This window comes from Zootoca vivipara, chromosome 14, assembly GCF_965207765.1.
Source record: "Zootoca vivipara chromosome 14, rZooViv2.hap1.1, whole genome shotgun sequence".
NCBI lineage: Eukaryota > Metazoa > Chordata > Lepidosauria > Squamata > Lacertidae > Zootoca > Zootoca vivipara.
The window spans coordinates 39,931,081-39,956,669 of NC_142597.1; the positions used below are offsets into that span (position 1 = coordinate 39,931,081).

Sequence of the window (25,589 nt, forward strand, 5' to 3'; positions counted from 1 at the left end):
TTCTGTGCATGCGACGAAACCAGGAAGTAAACACTTCCGGGTTCGCACGGTTCTTAACCTGAAAGTACGCAACCCGAGGTATGACTGTACACTTGTTTTAGCGGGGAGGGTGTGCATGGGATCCTTACAACATATAGAGCGCAACAGGCTGAATGGTAATGTTTGTAACAAACTTCTTTACTGGTTACTTCCTAACGTACGAATCAAGTCCAGGATGTACGCCATATACAGTCCTTAAGCAAGGTATATAACCTATTTAATTAAATCCAATGCAGATATATTTCTTCCTTCCTTAATACATTCTTGTTCGAGTTCATATATTACACAGTCCTCAAATGTGATTAAGGAAAGGTCCCCGGATGGATTGTATATGGCATACATCTTGGACTTGATTCGTACGTTAGGAAGTAAGCAGTAAATAAATTTGTTACAAACATTACCATTCAGCCTGTTGTGCTCTATATGTTGTAATTACAGCGCTCCCTCGACTTACGAATTTAATCCATTCCAAATGAACATTCGTAGGTCGAAAAGTTTGTAAGTAAAAAAAAGCGGTTTCCCATAGGAATGCATTGGGAACGAAAAAATTTGTAAGTCGAGTAAACCACATCTAAAATTTGAAAGTCAAGAAAACCCCATCTAAACCGCTACGGTTTTCCTTTCGGATGTCGGAAAAAACATAAGCGTGCGGCCATTTTTTTCACTCGTAACTCGAAATTTCGTAAGTCGAGTACTTTGTAAGTCGAGGGACCACTGTATTGCATCTGCGTAACAAGGTATTGTATTTGTTTTGTGCATGGAATCCTGCACGACGACTCCCAACCACCCCACAAAGAATCCTGGGAACTGTAGTTTACGCCCCTCAGAGCTACAATTCCCAGTACCCTTAAACTACGATTTGCAGGATTCTTTTGAGGAGGGGAGAAGTCATGCTCTTTAAACATAAAAAGTGTGTACGCAACCTAAGTCGATCTGGTATTCCTTGGCTATAAGGGTAACATTAAAATAATTATAGCAATCCCATGGCTTCCTTAAAGGCAGAGGTCACCAACATGGTGCACATATGCTGGTAAAGGCCTTCACTGGTGCCCACAGGATCCCCTCCCACCGCTGCAATTAAGCTTGAAAGAAGCGTTCTGTTATAGCTAATGGAATCTGTTGCAGTGTCTCTTGCAGGATGTGTGCGTGTCACCCCCAACAGTTTCTCCTGTTTGCAAATGCACCCACAGACCCCCGCAAAAAAAGAAAAAAAGAAAAAAGGGCTGGCTGCCCGTTTAAAGATCAACTCCCGTTTTACAATATGTGTATTTTCAATATTTTGGCTCAGGCACAGGGGGGGGGGGTTGGGGGGTGACAAGGAAGTTCATGGAGCTTTCCCCCTGCCCTCCCCCACCTCGGCAGATTGACGCCTCAAACTTGCACTTTCCTGCAGCAGCTGAACCGATTATCAGACCCATTGATTAGCTGACAGCCTTTCCCATTAAATAATGAGATAATGGGTGAGCATTACAAGGTGATCAAGCACCCTTACGTACATCTTTATTGGGGGGGGGCGGAGTGAGGCGTCGTACACAGGGATACAGTCTCCGAGAAATCTATCAATGTTTTTTATTTAAAAAAAGTTGCCAATTTCCCTCTCACTGATCCAACAACAACCTGACAACCTAAGACCTCAATGCAACATGAAAATATTACAGTGACGTCTCAGGACAGAAAGAGCGGCCTGCAGACTGCTTAAGCATGCTAGAACGCCACCATTCTCATTCTGCATGCTTTTTCCAACACTGGCCAACTGTCTGATTTAGGATGCTCAGAACCAAGACACCCCACAAAACTTAGCATTCAAAAATATTACTAATAATAATAATAATAATAATCTATTATATTTGTATACAGTCCATCTGAAAAAATCTTAGGGCTGTTCACAGCATAAAAATACAGAATAAAACCACAAAGTGCATAATAAAAATGGGGAGGACACCCACAAAATAACCCCCCCTTCCCCCATGATCGATAATGAACTTCAAAAAATGTTTAAGAAATCCCTTTCTCAAAAGCCCAGAAGCATTGTTGCTGGGGATAATAACAACAGAAGTCACCAAAAAAAAGAGAGAGAAATTTGTGCCTATATGCGACAACAGCCGCCCATGTGGTACTAGGGCAAAAATGGAAAACAGATAAGGTTCCAAGAAAACAAGAATGGTATATTAAACTGTTAGAAAATGCAGAGCTAACAGGGATGACCACTAGAATAAGAAAATCTTTTTGCATTGCTTTTCTTCATATTCTGTTGATACAGAATTATATCAAAAATGCAAATAAATATTTTAAAAAGTAATAAAATGAAATAAACCTTCCCCAAAAAGCATTAAAGAGGGGTACTGGCGTCTAAAGATGGAGACTGGAGCTGCCAGCCAAACCTCCGTGGGGAGAGCATTCCACAAACAGGGAGTCACTGCAGAAAAGGCCCACTCTCATGTTGCCACCCTCTGAACGTCTCGCAGCAGAGGCCCATGAAGATGGGCCTCAGGTGACGATTTCAGGGTCTGGGGTGGGTAGCTGGGGCTGATGGGAGTTGTGGCCCAAAATATCTAGAGGGCACCACGTTGGAAAAGACTGCCCTAAACATTAAGACAGCTTGACAGGAGATGGGGAATCACCCACACACACACACAAAAAAGGGAATGGTGCAGGATCTCACCTGACAGTTGATCGTCTCCCCACATCTCTTCCTCCAAAGCTTTGCGGGATATGGCCTTCCCATGGTATCTCTTATCAGCATCCAAAAGGTGGGAGGAGACTCCCTTCCGTATGTGTCCAAGTGCAAGGACGTCATCTTCATCTCCTTCGTCAAACTTGTCAACCACCCTGGCTGCGGTGGCTGCAAAAGGGGGAGAGAAGGTGAAAGAGATTAACTTTGGGGGGGGGGGAGGTTTGGAAGGGGGAAAATTCCACCCCACCCCTCCAGTGGTCCAAGAAGTTTGCCGCATTCATTGGCTGAATGGGGAACACAAAACTTTTTTCAGATGTGGCCGGATCTTGCAATAGCCCCTCAGCCAACACGACCCAACGATCAGGGATAAAGAGTGTTGCAGCCCAGCAACATCTGGAGAGTCAGAGATGGCTTCTGCGCAGAAAGATACGCCACCAAATATTCACAGTGGTGGTTAAATTGATATTCCCGTGCAGCAAGGCACGATACGCTGGAATTCTAAATACCAGGAACAAGCAACAATGAGAGGTCTCTGCACCATGTCTGGGAGTTCCACTGTTTCAATCACAATGCTGGACTAATAAGACCTCACTCAGATGCAGCCAAGATTATTCCTGCCATGTGTAGCAGCAGAAACTCTGGTTAGCTTTCACCATCAGCTACCAACACATCCCTAAAACATGGTTAAGATAGGAGAGGGAACAGCATTCCAGGCCCTGCCCTGTGGAACTCCCTGCCACTTGCCTTTTTTCCAAACGTCTTCTGAAAACCATACTGTTTAGGCAGGCCTTCACAATATGAATTTCTCTTTTTAACCAACCAGTTATATTTAGGGATTGATTGTATTATTTTTGTATAACAAACACCTTGATAATAGTTTATGAAAGCATGGATTACAAATACTCAAATAAATTTGCCAGGCACATTCCTAGTCTCTTAGTTTACTAAGAGCATCATCATTACACTCTTGGGGGCTGATGCAAACACACATTTTACGAAGTAGGGCTGTCACCCCATTAAAGAAATGTTACTCAACTAATTGCATGGGCCCTTTATCAACTATTTTAGTCAATCAAAACCTTTCAAGCCTGGCAGTGTAGTGTAATGAATCAACCAACTACAACAAATCAGTCCTAACTAAGGAGAGATCTTCTTGAGATGAAGTTCTGAATTTCTTTGCCAATTATCACAGCAGGTCCGTGATGTTAAACTGAGATACCATCTCAGCAATAAACACATTTACATCATGCACCAGTCAGTGGCATTGAATGAACCAGCTGCAAACCTGGATTATTTTTATTTTATTAAATTTCTACACTGCCCTTCATCCAAGGATCACAGGGCAGTTTACAATACTGTATAAAAACACAACATTAAAGATCCCAGGTGGATAGCATATAGAAGTAGGGTGTGTTGAGTTTTTCAACTTTCAAATTCCAAAAATGAGGGGTGCTAAAAAGTTGTAACATGATTTGAGAATTCAAATGTTATTTTGATTAAATTAATATAATGTAGTTTTCCTTGGCAAGTAAAATGCGCGTAAATTTTTAATGGTTGCCAAGTACCTGCAGTTATATCATACTATTAGCAGTATTAGTATTATTTAGCATTACCTGACATTTACAGAAGATAAAATAAAATTCTTTAGTTTTCTGAAAGCAGTTTATGTGCTTCTTCATCAAACAAACTTACCAAGCTAAATGTTGTCCAATAACAAAAATAATAGATTTGAATTCCCCACACCTGGAAACATGTTTTTTAAGATGCCTCATAAAAGACACCTGCAAAAACTTTCACCCCCTTGATACGCCCTAGTACAGGAAGCTACCTTAAACTTCTTGCAAGGAGTTCTGGGAGCTGTAGTTTGTTAAGAGAGTTGTTAAGAGAGACCCCCTGCTCTCCTCCAAGATCTACAATTGCCAGAGCGGCTTAAACAATCAATCTCTCTTCTCAAAGCTATGGGAACTATAGTTCTGGGAGGGGAAGAGGGGTCTCACCTAACAACTCTCCAAACAACATCTCTCTCACATACACACAGGGCAATTCCCCTAGCTTGCTTTAAAAAAAAAAAACCCAACCACCACATAACATGCACACGTGACTAAGGAAACTTTCACTAACTCTCTGAAACCCAAGTACACGCATGCACCCACGCACACGTGTCCAGAGATACTTGCACTGCGCACACGCACACACGTGTCCAGGGGGCCTTTCCACTCGCTTGGTGAAACCCACTCAGCGACACACACCACACCACACACGTGTCCAGGAATATTTCCACCCGCTTGGTGAAACCCACTCAGCGACACACACCACACCACACACGTGTCCAGGGGTATTTCCACCCGCTTGGTGAAACCCACTCAGCGACACACACACACCACCACACACGTGTCCAGGAATATTTCCACCCGCTTGGTGAAACCCACTCAGCGACACACACCACACCACACACGTGTCCAGGGGTATTTCCACCCGCTTGGTGAAACCCACTCAGCGACACACACACACCACCACACACGTGTCCAGGAATATTTCCACCCGCTTGGTGAAACCCACTCAGCGGCACAGACATACGCACACACACGTGTGTCCAGGAGTATTTCCACCCGCTTGGTGAACCCCACTCAGCGACACAGACATACACACACACACACACACGTGTGTCCAGGGGTATTTCCACCCGCTTGGTGAACCCCACTCAGCGACGCGCGCGCACACACGTGTCGAGGGGCATTTCCACCACCGTTTCCAACCCACGTGTCCACACACACACAAGCACCGGCGCCTGCTTATTGCCCCGCTTCTCGGAGAGAGACGGAGCCCGAAGGCGCCCCGTTGCGGTTGCTTCCCCCCCCCCGCACCCCCTCACCATCCTCGGGGTCGTCCTCCGGGTCGTGCAGGGCGCGGGGCAGCGGGTTGAGCAGCCGCTCCAGCTCCTCCGCTAAGGGCGCCGCCATTTTGAGCCTCTCCTCGCCCGCCCGCCCGGAAGAAGGAGGCGGAGGCGGCAAAGGGCCGCCCAAAGGCCCGGGGAAGAGGGGGCGGGCCTCTCGACAATTCGCACATTTTTACACCCCTCAAATTCCTAGGTTGGGTTTCATTATGGCTAGAGCACCACTGCAGCTGCCATCCCTCTTTATTTCATTTTTTGCTGCGTGGTTTTGCATTTAGGGGGTTCAAAGGTTGTTGGTGTGTGTGTTTTACAATCAAGCAGTGTATAAATTTTGTTGTTTAATTTCGGTGCATGTTTCTTTATGGTTCAGTGTATCTGAAGAAGTGTGCATGCCCGCACACGAAAGCTCATACCTATGACAAACTTAGTTGGTCTCTAAGGTGCTACTGGAATGAATTTTTTTATTTTGTTTCTTAACGAGGCGCTTTTATCAACTTATGGATCAGATGTCAAAGACATATCTGACTTTTAGAAGACGACTGAAGGCAGCCCTGTTTAGAGAAGCTTTTAATATTTGATTAATTATTGTATTTTAATATTTTGATGGAAGCCGCCCAGAGTGGCTGGTATAAATAATAAATTACTATATTATAATTATTATTATTATTTATTATTATTATGGTATGTTTTTAAGTTAATTGTGTAACTTTTTTCCCATGTTCTGGGCTGCCTTCAGCATGATTTTCTATGGCAAGGGAGCATGCTAATTAAAAGTGAGGGTGATGATAATGGCAGTGGCCACATTCACAACAAATATATTTTAAAGCACTAGGTAGCATGGGTGTACCCAGCATGGGGCAGGGGGGTGCAGCTGCCCCCCCAGAAGACCAAACTGCGGGCCCGACTAGGGAAGCAAATACCCTGCGCAGGCGCCTCGCTTGTTGACACGGGAGGGGAGAGGGGGAGGAAACGCTGCTGGTGCCCACCCTGCCTACATTTGCACCAATTCCCGTCCACTAAAACTTTCGCACCTCCCAATGGAAAGCCCTGCCGGGCGGCAACCTCTCCTACCTAAGAGTTCTGCTGGGCTGGCAAGCGAAGGAGACGCGGCTCCCTGCATTGCTTGCAGCCGCTGCCGCACTCTGCCTCCCGGTAGGCTGCACTGCGATCATCGGCGCCGCGGGCTGGGAATCGCCCCCTTCCCCCCTCCGCACCCCCTACCCCCCCTGAGTTAGGAGTTGCTACTGAGACTCCTCTTGGGCCGGGAGAGGAAGTGCACCGACAGGAGCCAGTTCAGCCTCAGCGGGCAGAAGCCCACAAAGGAGGAGTGGGGGGCGGCGCCCGAAGGCGGTGGTCGTGGCTGCTGTAAGGAAGCTGCGTGGGGGCGTTTGCGCCGGATTGCCGGCGGCAGGAGTAGCCCAGCGGCAGTGACCCTTCCTCGCCGCCCCCCACCCCTGGCAATAGGAAAGAAGCTGCCTTGGGGGGCGGCACAGCTCTCCGCTGCCCCTGCGTGCATTGCCCTCTCCGGGCATTGGCTGCTGTTTCCTTCTTTGCAATGCGTCCCTCCCCCAGCCGCTCTCCCTTGCTGCCCCTGCCGAGAGGGGCGTTGAGGGCGGGGGAGCCGCTGTCGCCGCTGTAGGGTCGCAGCTGGGGGGGCTCACCTGCGCTGCGCCACCCCACCTTTCCCATCTTTTGCTCCCTTGCGATGGGGAGGCGGTGGTGGCAGCTTCTTCTTCTTCTTCTTTGAGGGTCTCAGCTTGGCGTGGGGGTTCCCAGTATCCTCCCAGGCCACGGGGGGATGGCCCCCCAGGACTAGCAGACCTCTGAGCTCCTTCCCCATCCCAGATATATAGGGTGGGAACTGGCAAGGCTTCGGGGGGACCTGGAGGAGGGAAAGCGGGGCCCAAAGGGGTTTTTCAGGGGGGTGGCTAGCCGTAAATGGATGGGAGCGGTGTTTTCAGAGCAGGGCCATCTTAAGCATACCTGGCGCCCTGGCACCGTGGTGTGACGGATCCCTCTGTTGCCCCCACCCCGCCCCATTTCCCGGCACGGCGGGCGCAGCTCACTGCACGGCTGACGCCTGGAGGGCCGAAGCCCTGCGCAACCCAGCCTGGCCGTAGGGCCAGCCCTGGGCCAGGGGGTGCTGCCCTCCCCCTGTTGCGACGCCCCTGCGCGCGGCGGAGGCGGCCCCAGGCCCACACGCCTCCGGAAAGCAGCCTGAAGCCAATGAACAGCTGAGAGGTGCGCCTTGGGCGGCCTCCACCGTGCCTCTCAGCGGGCGCAGCTTCAGAGCAGGGGAATTTCGTGTGAGAGAGTTTAGTGGGTTCATTTAGCGGCTGCAGCCGCCGCAGTCTCGTCAGGCCCGCTGGCCCTGTAGCCCCGCCCACATTCCCACTTTGTGGCCCCTCCCCTCCCGTGCCTTGGCCCCGCCCCTGAACGACTATGGCTTGCCCCCCCTAGTTTTGATCCTGGGTACGCCCCTGCTAGGTAGGGTTGCCATTTTTCAAAAAGTAAAAACCAGGACACCCCGAAAGTTGTTTAGCTTTTCATTATTATTGTTTTTTTTAGGAAAACACTGAAAACACACAAATAAAGTTAGTTAGTTAGTTAGTTAGTTAACTTGCCGAAGATCTAGGACAAACTGTGGCCTTCTGCAAATTCCCTCCAGACATCACTTCCGCCTTTGAAATCCTGGTAATATCTAGGAAAATCTGGACGTACTGTACAGCAGCGCTAGCATTATGGCACCATTTTGAAACAGGCATGGCTTCCCCCCAAAAAATCTAAGAGCCATAGTTCTGGGTACTGAGAGATGTTAGGAGACACCCCCCCCCCCAATTTCCTCTTGCAGAGCTACAAATTCTCAAAGTTCCCTGGGAAGAAGCAATTGTTAAACCACTCTGGGTCTTGTAGTTTTGGGAGGGGAACAGGGAGACGCTTGTGGCACCTTGAAGACTTAACACATTTATTACGACGACTCCTTGCTTTTGTGACAACGCAGGCCAATATGTCTACCTGTGTGTGTTAAACGATAAATGACAAGAACTCGGGCCAAAAAGGATAGTTTCAAAAAGCATAATTTCAAAAGGTCTTCACAAAGTTTTATTCAGGATAAATTCCAGTAAGCATCAACATCAGGACAAGGCCCTGTTTCGATTATTCTTCATCAGCGAGGTTTCTCAGGTCTAAGTGTACCAAGTATGTCTGTGTGTGTTAACTTTTATGGCTGAGGGGATGGATTTCAGTCTAAGCCGCCTCGATCTTCATGCTGCGCTCTTAATAATGTGCTAACGTTTCAAATGCCCAAAGCACTTCACGTAAGTGAAATTCTTACGACAATAAGCGAGCGTCATTTGTGTACATTTCACAGAAGTGGAAACTGAGGCCAAGGAAAAGAGTGTATGGCCTGAGCCCAGCTACTGCGTTCTTGATTCATAGTTTGGTCTCTTAGCTGCTGCATCGCACCAGTAGTGTAGAAACCCTTCAACAAACACTGGTTTCCTGGGTACCTCAACATATTTTGGGGGGGAGGGGAAGCTATCAAGAGTCCCCTGTTGACAGCCTTAAAAGAGTTAACAAACAGTTAGCCCCAAATCCCATGCAGGTCTGCTCATAAGAGAGCTTCTTGCTGAAGCTGCTTTACCTTTTAAATGATTGGATAGGAGGGGCTTGGGGAGGGAGTGTGTGTGTATTTTGCAGGTTCAGAAAGTGGCACTAGGCGTGGAAAATATATGCTTGTGTTTTATTTCATAAAATTTATACACTGCTTGATTGTAAAAATCCTCGAAGCGGTTGTGCTGTTTCCAACATATAACTCTAACCACTGCCCCCTGATCTAAATAGCCCTCCCAGGCTTCCCACTTTGATGTGCAAGGCTGTTCAACCAAGCCATGCACACCTGTGCTACCCCTGATGTCAGGTGCAGGACAGGTCAAGAGAGGCACCAGGCTTTGCAAGCGCTGATCGTCAACTGATCACCAGCACTTTCAAAGTGCTGTGCCTTTGCCTGCGTGGTTTGATTTCAAGCCATGCAAGCAAAGGAAGATGGGTCGCCTGATGTCATTGTGATGTCAGGTGATTGATAAGTGGATAGCACTGCCTATCTGTAAAAGTTGTCCTGTTAAGAAATGGGAACAGTTAAGGATCCAACTAACATGCTGGATACATTCCCCCATCCCCACAACATTTAATATTTCACAAATTCGGGGACAAAGCATTCCTTCACGAATCAATATGATTTATTGATTTGCATTCCTTTCCCCATACAGATCATGGATGGAATTAGAAAGATTTGGTTCCCTCAGTGGGTGCTTATAGTGCCATTTACATTTCATCACACTCACTGGCCAGGTCAAGGAGTACATCAACTGGAAAGGTTTTTATTCCATCCATAAAATGTTTGATTATTTCTTTTTGAAAACAAAAGTACTGAGCCTAATTTGTCCCCCAACTTGTGATTCTCCATTTGCATATTTGATTGGCACCTGGGTTTCAAAATGTAAGACCATACTATAGAATGAATTTTAATAAAAAGAGGTGTTCAAAAGCAAAATCCTGTGCATGCCAAGAGCTCAGTGTGGCTTACTCCCTGGTAAGTGTAGTTAGAACAGCCTCCCACCCATGTCATATAATCAAACAACAAACATACACAGAATGTACTGGGAATTCAATAGCAGATATGAGCACTTGTGGAAGCATTCAGCCATACCAGAAAACATCCCAATATATCGACCCATGTATTTCTAACCCCCCAGAGTGCCAGATTAATGCTTTTCTTCCCAATATAGAAAAGCACTAAATATATAATGGAAAGCCTGCATGGGTGTTGTGCATATTTTGAGAGAATAATTGTGTTGGCTTTTACCAGCAACCTCACTTTCAAAATTGATAATTCTTTGTCTCCTGAAAGACTCTAAGGCTGCACTTAACCTGGGAGGAAGCCCCACTGCACCTTACTTCTGAGTAGACTTGTATAGGATTGCACTGTAAGGTTGCTATTCTGTGCTCACTTGCATAGGAGTAAACCCCACTGAATGAAGAGAGGCTTACTTCTGGAGTAAACACACATACCGGTAGGATTGTGCTAGAATTCAGCGGGGCGGCGCATAAGCTTCATAATATCTGAGGGACAACACAAAATTAATGCTTTTATTCCCAATACTGTATAGGAAAATGGAAATTACAATAGGAAAATGTACTTTGGTGGATCCCCCCTTCATAAATTAATATTTTCACGATATAGTACTTTAACGGGCAAGAAATAGGAAGCATTGCCTGGGGCTGCCCTCTTCTTCCACCTCCACTGTGTTTTATACACATTTATTCAGAAGTAAGCCCCACCAAGTCGGGTAGGAGGACTGATCAGTTCCAGATCAATCTGCTTCAGATAATAGCCTTTGAAGTGACACAGCAAACATGGAAATAATAATAATAATAATAATAATAATAATAATAATAATAATAATAATTTATTTATACCCCGCCCATCTGGCTGGGTTTCCCCAGCCACTCTGGGCGGCTTCCAACAGAAAAATGAAATAAAATAATCTATTAAAGATTAAAGGCCTCCCTAAACAGGGCTGCCTTCAGATGTCTTCTAAAAATCTGCTAGCTGTTTTTCTCTTTGACATCTGATGGGAAGGGAAAGTGAAACTGGTAAAAGGTGCTGGGTTTCCAAATTATGTCCAGAGGGGAAAAGAGAGCGTAGATTAAGGGCATTTAAGAGTTGTGGGGAACCTCAGGTCCGTCCAGGTAGGCCTCAGGACTCCCCTCAGGACAGGTGCTACAACCCCAGGCCATGCCTCTGGACATTCCTCCTCAACTCCTTTCGCCTGAATGAAATGTTTCATTAAACTTTGCCCATGCCTCTAGCTCCCCTGAATGAGGGATGGAGAGATAGTGTGTTAAAGTGTATGACTTTCACATGGCTGGAATGTACAAAGGCAAGTGTTGCCTCTGGCCCCATCCAGCACTGACATGGCGTGAATCCCTCAAATGTTTGCCCAGGAGAGGAGGCAGCCCTCAGGCTTGCAAAGGTTCCTCACCCCTGCATTTAGAACATGATGCTACCCAGGGCCAGCCCAAGACATTTTCGCACCTGAGGCGAACCAGAACATGGCAACCCTACCCAGCCTGAAAATAAAGGTTGAGTGAAGATGCTTCATGAATAGGCAGGGCTCGTCTAAGACACTGCGCTGCCTGGGGCAGAGGACAAGATGGCGCCCTCCCTGTTCCATGTACAGAAGCTGACTGGAGCTTTTGTTGAATCTTAACTTCAACCTGGCGACAGGATGACATCCTCCAGCCTGTGGAGGTCTGATCTCCAACACAGGGGAATGGCCCTGGGTTCAAGAGGAACGGAGAGGGTGCCTGTCGCTTCTGCTTTAGGAGACTACTTCCCCTAAATAATTATGGGAGCTGTATTTTGTTAGGGGTGCTGAGAGTTGTTAGAAGGCCCCTGGTTCCCCTCACAGGACTATAATTCACAGAGCGGTTCGTCAATCTCTCTTCCTCAGGAAGTCTGGGAATTGTAGCTCTTGAGAGGGGAAAACAGGCCTCCTTACAACTCTCAGCCAGCTTAACAAACAACAGCTCCCATAATCCTTTTAGGGGAAGCCATTACTGCTTAAAGTGGTGCACCAGCGTTATAAATGCACGACGCGAATGTGGGTTGAAAAGTGTAACACGTGAGGGAGGCAAACACTTCTTATGAAGCACAGAGACGGGCCTCGGAGCCTCAAATTTCCATGGTGCCCTGCGAGGTGCCAAAATTCAGTGCCCCCCCCCACTTCTCGCTTTCCACCAAGGCTCTGCGCCCAGTGCAACTGAACCAGTTGCGCTCCCCTCAATCTGCCCCTGTGAAACGTATGCACTGATGTCAAAGAGACAAACACAAGCCAGCCCGACTCCACCATGACACCACTCGAGAATCCACTGCAATCCTCAAGAGTAGGCCAAGCCACAGGGAATATAATAGCGGCTTGGTCTTGTGGTTAAACCATGACAATAGAAATTCATCTTCTTTCAAGGTTAGCTTAGTTGTGTTGCACACACAGCTCTGTCCTCCATTGGAGGGGAATTGGAGGAATGGCTGGAACAGGGGACTCTGCCACCTGAAGCGGTTGACTCAGCCTAAGACTTCAATCCTACATGTATTTGGCATACCTGCCAAGTTGCTGTCAGAGAAATAAGGGACCGGGCCGGAAATAGAAGACCGGAAGTACCACTGCCGCCATTTTGGAACTGGGCGGAGCATGCTCAGAAGTGACTTTTGATGCTGCTTTGCCCAGTTCCAAAATGGCCGCCGTGCCAGAAGTCGCACTGCAGCCATTTTGGAACTGGGCAGAGCAGCATCAAAAGTCGCTTCTGAGCCTGCTCCGCCCAGTTCCAAAATGGCTGTCGCGCCATAATAAACCGGGAAAAAACAAAAAATCCGTTTTTTCAGCTAGGAACAGCTGGAAAAACGGGGATTTCCCGGGGGAAACGGGAGACTTGGCAGCTATGGTATTTGGGGCAGTGAGCTTCATTCAAATGTGTATGTATATCCTTCAAATCCACACTCGGTAACTATCTGCTGTAAGAAGGTCCCATGCTACCAGAAATATTCAAGAAAGCGGTGAACACCCTGCTGTGACAGTTTCATCAGACGTGGCGGGAAAGCCTTGGGAGTTTCTCTCAGGATTCTCCAAGATGCTTCTTCAAATTGCTGAGGAGAAAGCTCCAAAAGCACTTCAAACTTAATTTTAACATGGAATCCAATGACATGAAATCCAACCTGAGAAATGTTGCCAGCATTATCAAAACTCGTAGCGCTTTCCTCAAAACGACTCAAAAACGCAATCTGAGGAGAAACCACCAGGTTCTCATTGAATTAATGCAGAATCCAAAGACAAGTCATGGATGGGTGAAAACATCCTCAGATTTCGATATTCTTATAAAAAGATGTTCCGCTATTCCTCAGAATCTCAAAGGGAAAAAAGTTCCGAGGAAATAATTGCCTGAGGAAAAACCCGCACAATTAAAATTTTGCTTTTGGCAATATTTAAAACGAGATCAGAATCCTCCTTCTTGACCACCTCTCTCCCCCAGTGTCATAAATCTTTTAAAGCACTGAATGAAACACAGGTTATCTAAACATCAGATTTTCTAATTTTATTAAAAATTCACAAATTTTTTAATCCAACTTTCCCCCCCTTTCATACAGTGAATGGTCTAGTATGCACTGGAGGTCACACAAGCTTAGGTTTATTTGAACAATAAAAGACATATGAGAAATTTAATATATAAAGGAAAAAAAGTAGCAGCTGCTGACTGCATATTTGACCATAAAATTTAAATATTTTGGACTTTTTTTTTCTTTTAAAGACACAAAAATAAAACCTGTGTGGGTCTATATAAGTCATGTTAACAATTCCATTAATGTTGAACAGGACTAAACATTAGCAAAGATGGTAAATTTCCCCCCCTCTTAACCTTGTAACACTTTGTTTAAAATGTTTTGCGTTTTTCCCCCGGGCTGTGGGTACAGCACCCCCAAAGAGTATTTTGTGCTATAGAATTGTTTTATTTGGCAACTGTTTGATTTTATAAGTTTTTATTCTTTGCCTGCTGTAAACGCCACCTTTACAAACTAGCACAGTGAAACACAAGCCCTGTAATGTCTTATAACAACTACAGAAAAAAAAGGAAAAAAGAAAGAAAAATGAACTATTTTGGTTGATTGCTCAAAATACTTTGCTTTTGAACAAGAGGTTCTAAAACAGGATATTTTTTTTTAAGTAAAACATTGCGCTCCTGAATTTAACATTCGACGTAAACAGTTGACTGCTTTTTTTTTTCTAGTTTCATAGAGTCTTTTATTTTTGTTTGTTTAGCTTTTATTTTTCTGAAGGTAGAATACTTTGTCGTTCGTTTCTTTTCAAGTCAGTTTTTTTTTTCTACTTAGAAGTCTAGCAGAAGACTTCTGGGTTTTGAGGATTATTGGTGTGTGTCGCTCAGAGAAGGTAGAAGAGTTGATTTGGAGGGCTTATATTTAAATATTTGCTATTTTGGCCAATAAAAATAAAATAAACATAAAAGCACCACCCTCCCAAAAAATAGCAACAAAATTAACTACATTTCATTTGCCCCACCTGACATTTCTGAAGCTTTAAAAGTCTATTGTTGTGGCTCTTGTTGAATGTTCGGAGGCAAAATTAAACAAATCAATAATACCAAAAGAAGAATCATTTTTTAAAAATGCTAGAATTCCTTGAAGCTTTTTTTTCTTGTTCTTGTTGACCTTGCCTTTATTCAATATTGGTTTCTTTTCCTATGAGAAAAGTCTCTGAGAATCTTGTTCTTTCCCCCCCTAGAGTTATAGTCTAGTGAATGCTGGCACTCACTATTCGCCATCCCATAATATATGGCAGTATCGAAACAAATCCACTTCGCCAGTGTCTTTTTCTTCTTCTTCTTCACTTGGTACAAAAAGAGATTACTTTCTTCATATTTATTTTTCCTTTCCTTTTCTCTTGTTGATTCTGTATCATGAAGATTGTCCTCCAGTTTATACCAAAATCTCCCTGGGCTTCGATCTGAAATGAATAATTCAGTTAATTCCCAAAGTTCACAAAAAAAAGGCAAAACCCCCAACAAATATATCTATATATCTATACGTCTTAGGGCAAGAAGAGAGAAAAAAAGAAACTATTTGCTCAAACTTGTTTCTATACACCTCGATGTAAGCAAGGGTGGGTGTTGATTGGCCACTTACTTCTCTGCCCCCAGTCTTGGCATTTAAAGCTACCATACAGCAGCCTCGTTCATTTCCGGCGGATGTGATAAGTGGCTGCCATAGTTAGCACCACCGTTGACAGATATCGAGGAAAACGGAGGACTCGGCCCAAAAACTTCCGCCGACATGGAGTGCAAGGAGCCAGGTAGGTTGGGTTCGGGGCTCGGAGAGTCCCCAGGTGGGTGTGACATGATATCTGTGAAACGCTGAGCTTCGCTGGAAGGGTGGTGTCCAGGTAAGGGGTGGTCCATCCCCCCGAGAGGCGTTCCTGACGACCCGGACGATGGCACGAAAGGGAGATCCACCGGCGTCTGGGCTTGAGAGGAAGGCGGTCCTTGGGGGAAGAAATCGTAGTTGCTCCCCGGTCCGTAGTATTCGCTCTGGTAATCTGGCAGGTGAAAGAAAGATAAAAGGTTGACGTACATGCCATGGAAATTTCTTTCTTTGCTGCATCAGGAGGTTTTTTAATGTTTGGTTGTGTTTTTTTGTCTTTTGCTGGAAGCTGCCCAAAGTGGCTGGGGAAACCCAGCCAGGTGGGCGGGATATAAACAATAAAATTATTATTATTTTACATCATAAGAACAGCAGAGGATGGCCTGATCAGCTGTCAATACTGCATAACCAAATTTGATTAGTACGTAGCAAGATGTCGCCCTTTTCACTATGTGGTTTGTGGTAGGCTGAGCTTCCCCATGTCTCGATTAGAGAAGGGGAAACATAGGAAAAGCCGGTCGGATCAGGCCAATGGCCCATCTAGTCCAGGATCCTGTTCTCACAGGGGCCAGTCAGATGTTCCAATGGGAAGGCTGCAAGCAGGAGCAGAATTTGGCAATATGGCTCCCTGTGCTCCCTCCTGTACTTTCCAGTAATTGGTATTCAGAGGCATATAGCCTAGCTTTGGCTTCTCTTGCACCTTGACCTGGCGCCATTTTCTGCTTTACCACAGTTAGCAAAATGATTTGGGGAGGCCCTGATGAGGCCCCCAGCTACCACCTCAACAGTGGTGCAACTTGGGTTGGACCTCAGAGCTGAAGTCCGGACCACCACAGCCCAGGCTCTGACCCCCCCCCCAGTAACCCCTTCCCCAGAAAGTGGCAAATTACAGTGACAAACATGCTCTGTATCAGCATCTGCGCCACCAGTGACAGCTCTAGGCCTGATGCTGATGATTGCAACTTTTATTTCTCCTTACTTAAAAAAACCCCACTCATTATGGGGGGGGGGCAAGGACCAGGCACATACACAGTTGCAAATGCTGGTCCTAAACAACCCCACCTTTTCCCTTAGTTGCATCTTAAAACTTGTTTGCAGGTCCTCAACTTTAAATTAAAATATAATGAATGCAAATTCTGCAATAAATTAAAACCACACTCTGCTATAAGATGCCAAGCTGAATCAATTTTGCTAAACTGTTATTATTTTCACACTTTGATCTGATTATGCTGATAAGGGGAAGAGGGGGCACAGAAACTTCTGTGGTTTCTGATTTCACCCAGTGCTGCCAACATAACTTTAAATAACATTTTTTTTCAACAATAAGAGAAGCTTGATTTTGTTTTTAAGAATGAGAGAACGCCAAGATTCTTATAAAGCTGAAGTTGAACTCTGCAGCCAAGAACTTTCCCTGTGTTTCCGTGGAACCAGTATTAATATGGTGGTGTGCAAACATTATCTCCTCAGTGGGGCTTACTCCCAGGAAAGTGGGTTTTTAGGATTACAGTCTTTGTTTGCAGGGAGGTTAGACTACATTGACTATTTAATGAGCATTCATTCCGGCTTGTCTGTGGGTAGGCTAGATGGCACTGCATCAAAGCCAGTGTCATTCCACACCTTCCCTGTCACTTTCCTTACTGCAAAAAGGTCTGATATTTTAGGAGAGTGGGTTTATTACAAAATATTTCCCAATCAGCTATAATTGTGCAACCTACCACTGAACAACAGTGTCGTCGTCCCGTCCCCCCCCCATTAAAATGTGATAACTCCATCTGGCATTCACTTTGGGGCAGTCATTCCGTGGACTGCCTCAGTGGGAGATATGGAAAGCAGTGCTTATTCCAACAGCTTTACTGAAAGACCAGCTCTGTCACGCACCTCTTACCCCTGAACTGTGTCAGCTAGTCATTATAAGAATAACTACAGTGGAACCTCGGTTTATGAACACCTCGGTTTACGAATTTTCGGTTTACGAACGCCACGGACCCATCTGGAACGGATTAATTCACTTTCCATTACTTTCAATGGGAAAGTTCGCTTCAGTTTATGAACGCTTCAGTTTATGAACAGACTTCCGGAACCAATTACACCCATGCTTCGGGTTAAGTACGCTTCAGGTTGAGTACTCTGCGGACCCGTCTGGAATGGATTAACCCACTTTCCATTACTTTCAATGGGAAAGTTCGCTTCAGTTTATGAATGCTTCAGTTTAAGTACTCCGTGGACCCATCTGGAACAGATTAATCCACTTTCCATTACTTTCAATGGGAAAGTTCGCTTCAGTTTATGAACGCTTCAGTTTATGAACAGACTTCCGGAACCAATTGTGTTCATAAACCAAGGTACCACTGTATTTAATAAACTGGTGCCTGAGTTTTATTTTTTCTTCCTTCTCCCCCTTCCCTGGTGGGTAATTTTCCACCTTTCCCAATTTTAAGCCTACAGGCAGGGACCGTTTTAACTGATTGCATTTAAGCCACTCTGGGAACCTTCTTGGTTGAAGAGTGGTCTACAAATTCTATAAATGAATGAATCTGAATCCCTCCTGAAAATAGCAACGGTGTGGAATCACCCTCAGGCCCCCACTGCAAGATCATTATATCCCTTACACCAGGGCTAGTCAACATGACACCCTCCTCTCACCTTAAAAATGGGTTAGGGCTTGCCAGTCATCCCAGTGCCTTTGACCTAATTGGCCCAGAACACAAGGGAGGCAGGATCAGGTTTGCTTCTTTCTGACCAATTGGGAAGAACAGTGCCAACACATATTGTTTATCCCTGTGAGTGCCCCCATGCTAGGGTACCAATCTGCACCAGACCCCCCCCCCCAAACTGGCAACTGGAGGGGATTCCCACTCACCCCTTGCATTTCAGGACAGAACTATGCAGTTAATTTCATGCTTAGTTTGGTTCTGAGTTTTGGGGTGCTTTTAATGTTTGATGTTTTGTTTTGTTCTTTTATATTTTGTTGGAAGCTTCCCAGAGTGTCTGGGGTCAGATGGGCAGGGTATAAAAACATGTTGTTGTTGTTGTTGTTGTTGCATGAAGAGATTCATTCCAGATTCTAAAAGCAAGGTTCTTTTGGGATTCAGCTTCACAGGGGACCTTTGTAGAAAGAGCTGTAGCTCAGTGACAGAGGATCTGCTTTGCATAAAGGAAATCCCAGGCTCATCTCCAGGCAGAGCTGGGAAAGGATCCTGCTTGAAACCTGGGGGAATCACTAACAAGTCAATGTAGATAACACTGAGCTTGGTGGATCAATGGTCTGACTCAGCGTGAAGCAGCTTCTTCTCTTGTGAGGGAGGCAGTTCAGCTTCTTTACCATTTAGGATGATCCTCTTTAGCTACTGCTTATAGGAGGCCAGGAAGCATGATTTGGCTAAAAGGTGGGGGGGGCTAAGGATTTCATAAAGCCTTTATACCCCCTCCCCTCAAGGGAGATTACAGGCACCTGCTGAATTTTCAGTTACCCTAAAAACAAACCGTAAAACTTAAAGGTACACTTTTTAGTTGGAGATAAAGGGAAAAGATACAGTGCCAAATTATTCAGAAGTAAGTTTTCTGGCTGATGGGCTGGGATTAGGTTCCCACCCCAAAAAATTATAAAATTTAAATATTATAAATATCTACAATGAAACAGCCTAATATCAAGTTTATTTCCTGACAGTTTTGCAGTGCCCCCTCCCTGCAAACTGTCTGGCTCCAGGCCTGTCAAGAGTTGTAAAATCTAAATTCTTAGACTGGCTTTTGTGTGTAGATGCAGCTATAGAGACGTGTGAACACGCCCAGGAACCACCCCCCGCTCTTACTCACCTCCGTAAAAGGAGAAGGGCCCGTTGGGGATGAGCTCTCCCGGCTCCAGACGGTCTACCAGCGGCCTCATGCGGCGGGGGCTGCGGAAAAACGCGTGCCGTCGGGCCCCCAGCGCGCTCAGTTGCTTCATGCGCCTTTCTTTGGAGCGCCGGTTCTGGAACCAAACCTGCCAGGGAGAAGGAGGAAGAGAAGCCGGAGTTGAGAGGCTGCTTGGGATACCGAGGCGAGGACAAGGGCGCGGCGATCAACGCTAGAGCCACTGGGAAGGAGCAGTCAAGCAGGATCGCCTCCGCGGTGCGCCTAGGGCGCACGGAGAGATGCCGTTTGGAGAGCTTTTGGAACACCCGCCCAGGGCATTCGCCAAAGCGCCAGGCAGGCAGGGGGTGGGGATGGAGGACACTAGGCTGATCATTCAGAGACGTCAAAATACAACCCAAGAACACACACAGGTATAAACCGGATTCTCAAAGCAACTAAACGGAAGGAGCAGTGCTGGATTAACACATATACCAGGGTTGACAAGCGGGCCGTGAAGGGAACCAGATTTGACGCCAGGATTGTTAGAGCAATGCCTCTCTCGGTTGTATCCAACGTCAGTTTCACTCAGAGCAAACCCATTGAACTTAATTGGTACGACTAATTTAGGCTCGTTGATTTCAGTGGGTCTCCTCGGAGTACAATTTAGCTGGAGACAACCACACGTCATTCACCCAATCCGCAATTTGTTAAAGTGAAATGGTGTGCAGAGATCTGGAGTTGAAACTGGCTCGATTCTTATTCGCTCATACATGTATCTAATTATAATTTTACTGAAGGTAAATCTCTCTGTCTGAGAGAATTTTACTGGAGGTAAAATTATCGGGTTTCAAGGCTGCCCAATGTCCATTCATATATCCTCTGACTGACTCAGAAGAAAGAACAGCGCAAATCCGGATTCGGGGAGCGCCGCGGTTTACACACCACCGGAAAGAATCCGCTCTCCACCCCTCGCCTGGCTCAGCATACGCAAATGCAAATACAGTACTCCCTTTCGCTGATAAGCACACACTCACAGGGACATAGTCCCCTCCCTGCTTGCACGCATTTTGCAGATAAACACACACACCAGGTCCCCACGTTCGCAGAAGGGTGGAATGAATGGCAGGTCTTGCATATAGAGACAGAACTCGGGTACACACATAGCTATGCACACACTATCCTTTAAAAAAAAAAACAGCACGGTGTCGTTTACCCCTCCTAGAGCTACAATTCCCAGCACCCTTAATAAACGACAGTTCCCAAGATCCGTGTGTGCGTTTGAAATATACCGTACACCAGTGCAAGACACAACCCCAGTATTCATTGATTCATCGATCAATCAGGCAATTAAAACATTGATAAACCACTTAAAAAAATTAAAATCCCTTAAGTGGCGTACACGATTAAAGTGGTAAATGAGATCATTGAAACAAAAATACAATATAAAACATGTAAAACAGTGGTATAAAAGCATATTTAAAAAAAAACAATAAAGGGAATTAATACAGAAAAAAGCAGGGTCTGATATTATGGTCAGTAAAAGCCTGGTATGTCTTTACAAGATGTCTAAAGCAAGACATCTTGTAATACACACAAGCAAGTTTTTGTGGATCTGCACTAAGTCACCTTTCTTTCTTCCCCCAGCTGTCCTGTTTATTTTGTTTTGTTTATGCCATGTATATACCGCTTAATCACCAACACTACTTTGCAGTGTATATCAAGATTACCAAAAGCACACACAGACACAGTGGATAAAATTAAGTCAAAGTGAACCATAAAACCAGATACCTTCCCTACAATGCCTGTTGAAATAGAAAGGCATATTTGCCCAGCAGTACCCAAAGTTAAAAGGAATAGGGGGGGGGCTCTGTCTGATCTCAACCCTGTCCCTGAGAGTACCAGGGCCAGGGCCAGGTTTAGGTTTGATGAGGCTCTAAACTACTGAAAGTAATGGGGCCCTTTATATGTCCAGCTGTCCTTTGTCAACAACAAATTGTTGCTGTTTTTTGTGTGTTGAATATATGGTAATTTATGGACCTAAAAGTCATTTGCACATAACAAATAGGAGCCTACACAACACAAAACACTGTTGCTGTATGTAGGTATTATTTTATTTATTTTTATCTTATATTTTGGAAATGTACATCCAGATTTTTCCATTTTAATTTTTTTGGGGGGACCCTCCAAGAGAGTGGAGCCCTAAGCTATAGCTTGTTTAGCTTATAGTACGCAAATCCGGCAATGACCAGGACCCATTGGTGACTGCGGTCCACTGAAACTGCTGTGGTGGAATGCAAGGAGCTCAAACAGTGGGTGGAGTCAGAGTCACTAAAAAGCAGAGCCAACTTAGTCTTAGATTCACCCTTTTCACCTCCCTGTTGAGTTCTACAAGGGCAACACAGAGATGAAGGAGGAGGAATCTCACTGCCAATGCCAAATCCTGTGCTGTTTGCAGGAAAGCAAGCAGGCAGTTTCGGTGGGGGGGGGGGGGGCTGGCTGAAGGCAGGCTGAGGTTGGTGGTGGCCACAGGAGAGGACAGTGGTGTTGTGCTTGAATCCTGCTTCCTTGTTGGCCACGGGCATCTATCTGGTTGGGCACAGTGAGAACAGGATGTTGGACTAGGTGGGCCATTGGCCTGATCCAACAGGCCATTCTTACATTTGGGACTTGTTTGGCTCCAGCAGAGTGGTGACCGCATGTGCTTTCAGCCTTCAGCCTTTATTTAATTCCAGATCCCACAGGGAAAGATCTAATTTGCACGTTTGTTTCACATTTCAGAGGCAGATCCTAGCAGAAAAGAATTAACACCCCCTGTGTAAATACCTCCCCTCCCCTTGAGCATACATCTGGGGTAGCCAACATGGAGCCCTGTTGGACTCCAACTCCCATCAGCCACCAGCCAGCATATTTGTGGGGTGGCCTACACAAGCCGAAACGGACAGTACCATTTCAGGCTGCAGGGAGAGGCGCCAGATTTGAATTCTCCCCCAAGACAGAAATGAATTCCCTGAGACTAATAATTTCACACTAGCCAGAGAAGTTGTGGTAGCCCAGCTCATTCCCTGCTGGGCTAGTTTTCTACTTGCAGGTTATGTTCAATATTGGACAAAGCATTAAAAATATGCCCCCCTCCCAATCTGCAGCCTGAAGTAGTGCAATCTACACTGACCATTACAGGAAGTTGTAGTTCAGCAACATCTGGAAGGCCAAAAGTGCCCCACGCCTGGTGTAAATTGCAAAATGTATAAACTGATGCCCATTAAATTGCAATCTGTATATTAGTGTCAGGAGTTGTACAAACACACCGTCTGTGTCTAGATACTTTTATAATCTGAGTGGGGAAAACTAGACAAACAGTGTTTGCAGCGGGCAGAGATTTGGGAAACAGCATTAAATAGGAGGGATAATAACCACCTTACAGTCCCATCCCACCATCCATTTAGATTTTGCTGTGGTGATGTGTTTTCCCTGCTGTTTTATTGGGTTTATTTTATAGATTACTGTATGGCTTTTATTGCAATGCATTCTTCTTCTCCCTCTCCCCCCCGATTTTATGCCATCCTTTTACGCTTTTAAATTTTGTGAGTCCTTCTGAGTCAAGGGACTAATAAAATGAATTAACAACAACACTAATAATAAGAGTCTGTTCTCCAGGCAGCTCTGCGGTGTGTGTGTGGTATGTCTCTCTCCACCCCCCACCCCCATTTTATCCCTACAACAACCCTATGAGGTAGGTTAGGCAGAGGGATGTGGATTTCAAAGAGGGCCAGATTTGCTGGGCTTTGGACATGCCTGATCTAAGGTCACCCATGGCTGAGAGGGGAGTTGACCCTGGGCTTAACCAATACATGGATAAGCCATGCAAATACACACAGACTTACTTGCAAACATTGCAATACAGCCCCAGAGCATTCTCCCTGCAGAGAAAATGGGCATATGTGCACATCTAAGTATGCATGTGTAGACCAGGGGAAGCCACTGCCATGCTCCCTGTTGTTGTCAGACTACAACTCCCATCGGTTTTCTTAAGGGATCCTTTGACCTCATCTGTGCTGGTTGGAACACTTCCATCCGAGAAACTTGCTCTTCTATATAAACTGGAGGCGGAGATGCCGAGAATTTAACCAGGGACGCAAAGCGGTTGCCTTGTACTGAACCAGAGCAATACTCCATCTTGCTCAGTACTGTCTACACTGGCTGGCAGCAGCTCCTCTGGGTTCCAAGTCTTTCCAAGCCCCCTTACCCCCATGGCGGGGATTGAAATCAGGAACTTCTGCGTGCAAAGTAGATGGATGGTCTAACAACTGAGCTAAGGGTCGTCTTTCCTCTCGTTTTTAAGCTCACCCCAGAACTGCAGGGGCAAAGGCAGTAGGAGAAAAGGCTACCTTCTCTCCTCTGCTGTTTCTCTCTTATTTATTGATAGGCTTTCCGCTCACTTGAGCGCCCTCTCGTACCCGCACTTCTGCTACAAACATGCGAACCATTCGGGGAACTTGTTTCCCGGGACTCCCTCTCGGATATACCGGTACATATCCTAGCAAGCAGGAGAGTCAAGGCAGCGTCCCCCTCCCCACCTTTAACCCCATCCACCCCCCTCCATCAACCAGAGGTGCGCCTCTCTCTCTCCAATCCATTCTTGCATAAGACACAGCTCAACATTAAGCAACCCCATAGCTCTTATTTGCCAGCCTTGAACGCTGATCCGATAAGCTCAAGAATTAACAAAAGGCGTTTTGGAGCGGAATCCTTAATAAAGCTAGTCTCTCTCTCTCTCTCTCTCTCTCTCTCTCTCTCTCTCTCTCTCTCTCTCACACACACACACACACACACACTCCGCCTGTGAGCCCACTCTGCTCTGCATACTGCACGCCCTTGCTCACCAGCAAGACAACCCCGATCCACCGCCACCCCTTTCTCAATTCCCAGAAAAAGCGCTTCTGTTTAGTCAAGAAAGTCGTGACTTCAACAGAGAAGAGCGCTTACTTCCAAGGAGGCAGGTTGGGGACTTGCTTGTCTCGTGGAGAAGCTCTCCAGCTCAGGTCCGCGGGGCTGAATTTTCACCTGGTTAGACCGCACGCTCCGCGCCTCCTTGGAACACCAGAGGCCTTACACCCGAGTAAACGTGTATATGGGCTCTGAGCCCGTAAACATTTAGGGTGGGCCATTAGCTTAATGGGATGCACTCCCGAAGAAGTATATGAGATATTCTCATTCTCTCTCTCTCTCTCTCTCTCTCTCTCTGTGTAAGCAAATAGTTTAAATTTATTTTAACCTTGCCTTTTTAGAGTGCTGTCACTGGGCCCTTGTGGTGAAGGGCAAGTAAGAAATCCAAACAACAACAACAACAACAGGCTATTCGGTATTCAATGTATAGACTATATAGTCTAAAGCAATCTGCAAGCAACAAACTGCGAATAATATTTTTTCTCTTTAGCTCCATTTTACAAGGAACATCCTCGCGTGGCTCTGCTGCTGCTGCTGCTGCTGCGATACATTTATTACTTGTCTTTCACCATGAGGTCTCAGGGCGGCTTACAATTTTCAAAATACGGTATTAAAAACAGTCAAAACACATTATGATTACATACAATAGTACACACATACCCAAATATATAGAAGATATAATGAGCAGATATAAATGTATGATATCATATAGAGAGGTGTATGTATTCTACAGAGAGCGAGCAGTTAATTAGTCTTAGCGGTGGCTCTCCTCCACCGGATTGTGCTGAATATCTAATATCCTCATCTATAAGTATTGCATTTTAAACCCAGTTTATAATATCGCGCACCTGCACCTGGAAGATATAACTCTCCTCTGTATGCTTTCGGGTTTTTCTTTTGAGGTGTGGTTGGAGCCTTCCCACCTCAGCCTTCTCCTTAGCGCCCCGCTTTTCTATTCGGAAACCTGGGCGCGAGGGGAAGGAAGGCGAAAGGAGCGCAACGGAGCCGCGAAGGCAGAGCGGGAGAGGCAGAGGAGAGCGCGCAGAGTCTTTTTCCGAGAGACGAAAGTGACCAAGCTCGTCCTCCTTCCCTCCTTCTCTCACTCGCGTAGTCACCTCTAGCTTTGGTCTAATGCTCTTTCTCTGAATTAACCCCCTGCCACTCCCTCGTAAAAACGGAGAAACAAAACAAAAACCGCGCTTCTTTTCGTTAACCAAATC

At 45.8% G+C, this 25,589-nt stretch overlaps 2 protein-coding genes across 2 annotated transcripts in view; both read right to left on the bottom strand.

The window, feature by feature from the left end:
• AATF (apoptosis antagonizing transcription factor) overlaps positions 1 to 5,735 on the bottom strand; it is a 72,828-nt gene extending 67,093 nt beyond the window's left edge. Inside the window, exons 1-2 of the mRNA XM_035139229.3 lie at positions 5,586 to 5,735; positions 2,702 to 2,881 (exon numbers count right to left, since the gene is read on the bottom strand). Of these exons, the coding sequence (XP_034995120.2) occupies positions 2,702 to 2,881; positions 5,586 to 5,673 (268 nt within the window). The 5' untranslated portion in view covers positions 5,674 to 5,735. The remainder of the gene's footprint in view (positions 1 to 2,701; positions 2,882 to 5,585) is intronic.
• An 8,755-nt stretch (positions 5,736 to 14,490) lies between these two features.
• The window catches only part of LHX1 (LIM homeobox 1), a 51,563-nt gene continuing 40,464 nt past the window's right edge, over positions 14,491 to 25,589 (bottom strand). Inside the window, exons 4-6 of the mRNA XM_035139753.3 lie at positions 19,408 to 19,573; positions 15,361 to 15,769; positions 14,491 to 15,181 (exon numbers count right to left, since the gene is read on the bottom strand). Of these exons, the coding sequence (XP_034995644.1) occupies positions 15,390 to 15,769; positions 19,408 to 19,573 (546 nt within the window). The 3' untranslated portion in view covers positions 14,491 to 15,181; positions 15,361 to 15,389. The remainder of the gene's footprint in view (positions 15,182 to 15,360; positions 15,770 to 19,407; positions 19,574 to 25,589) is intronic.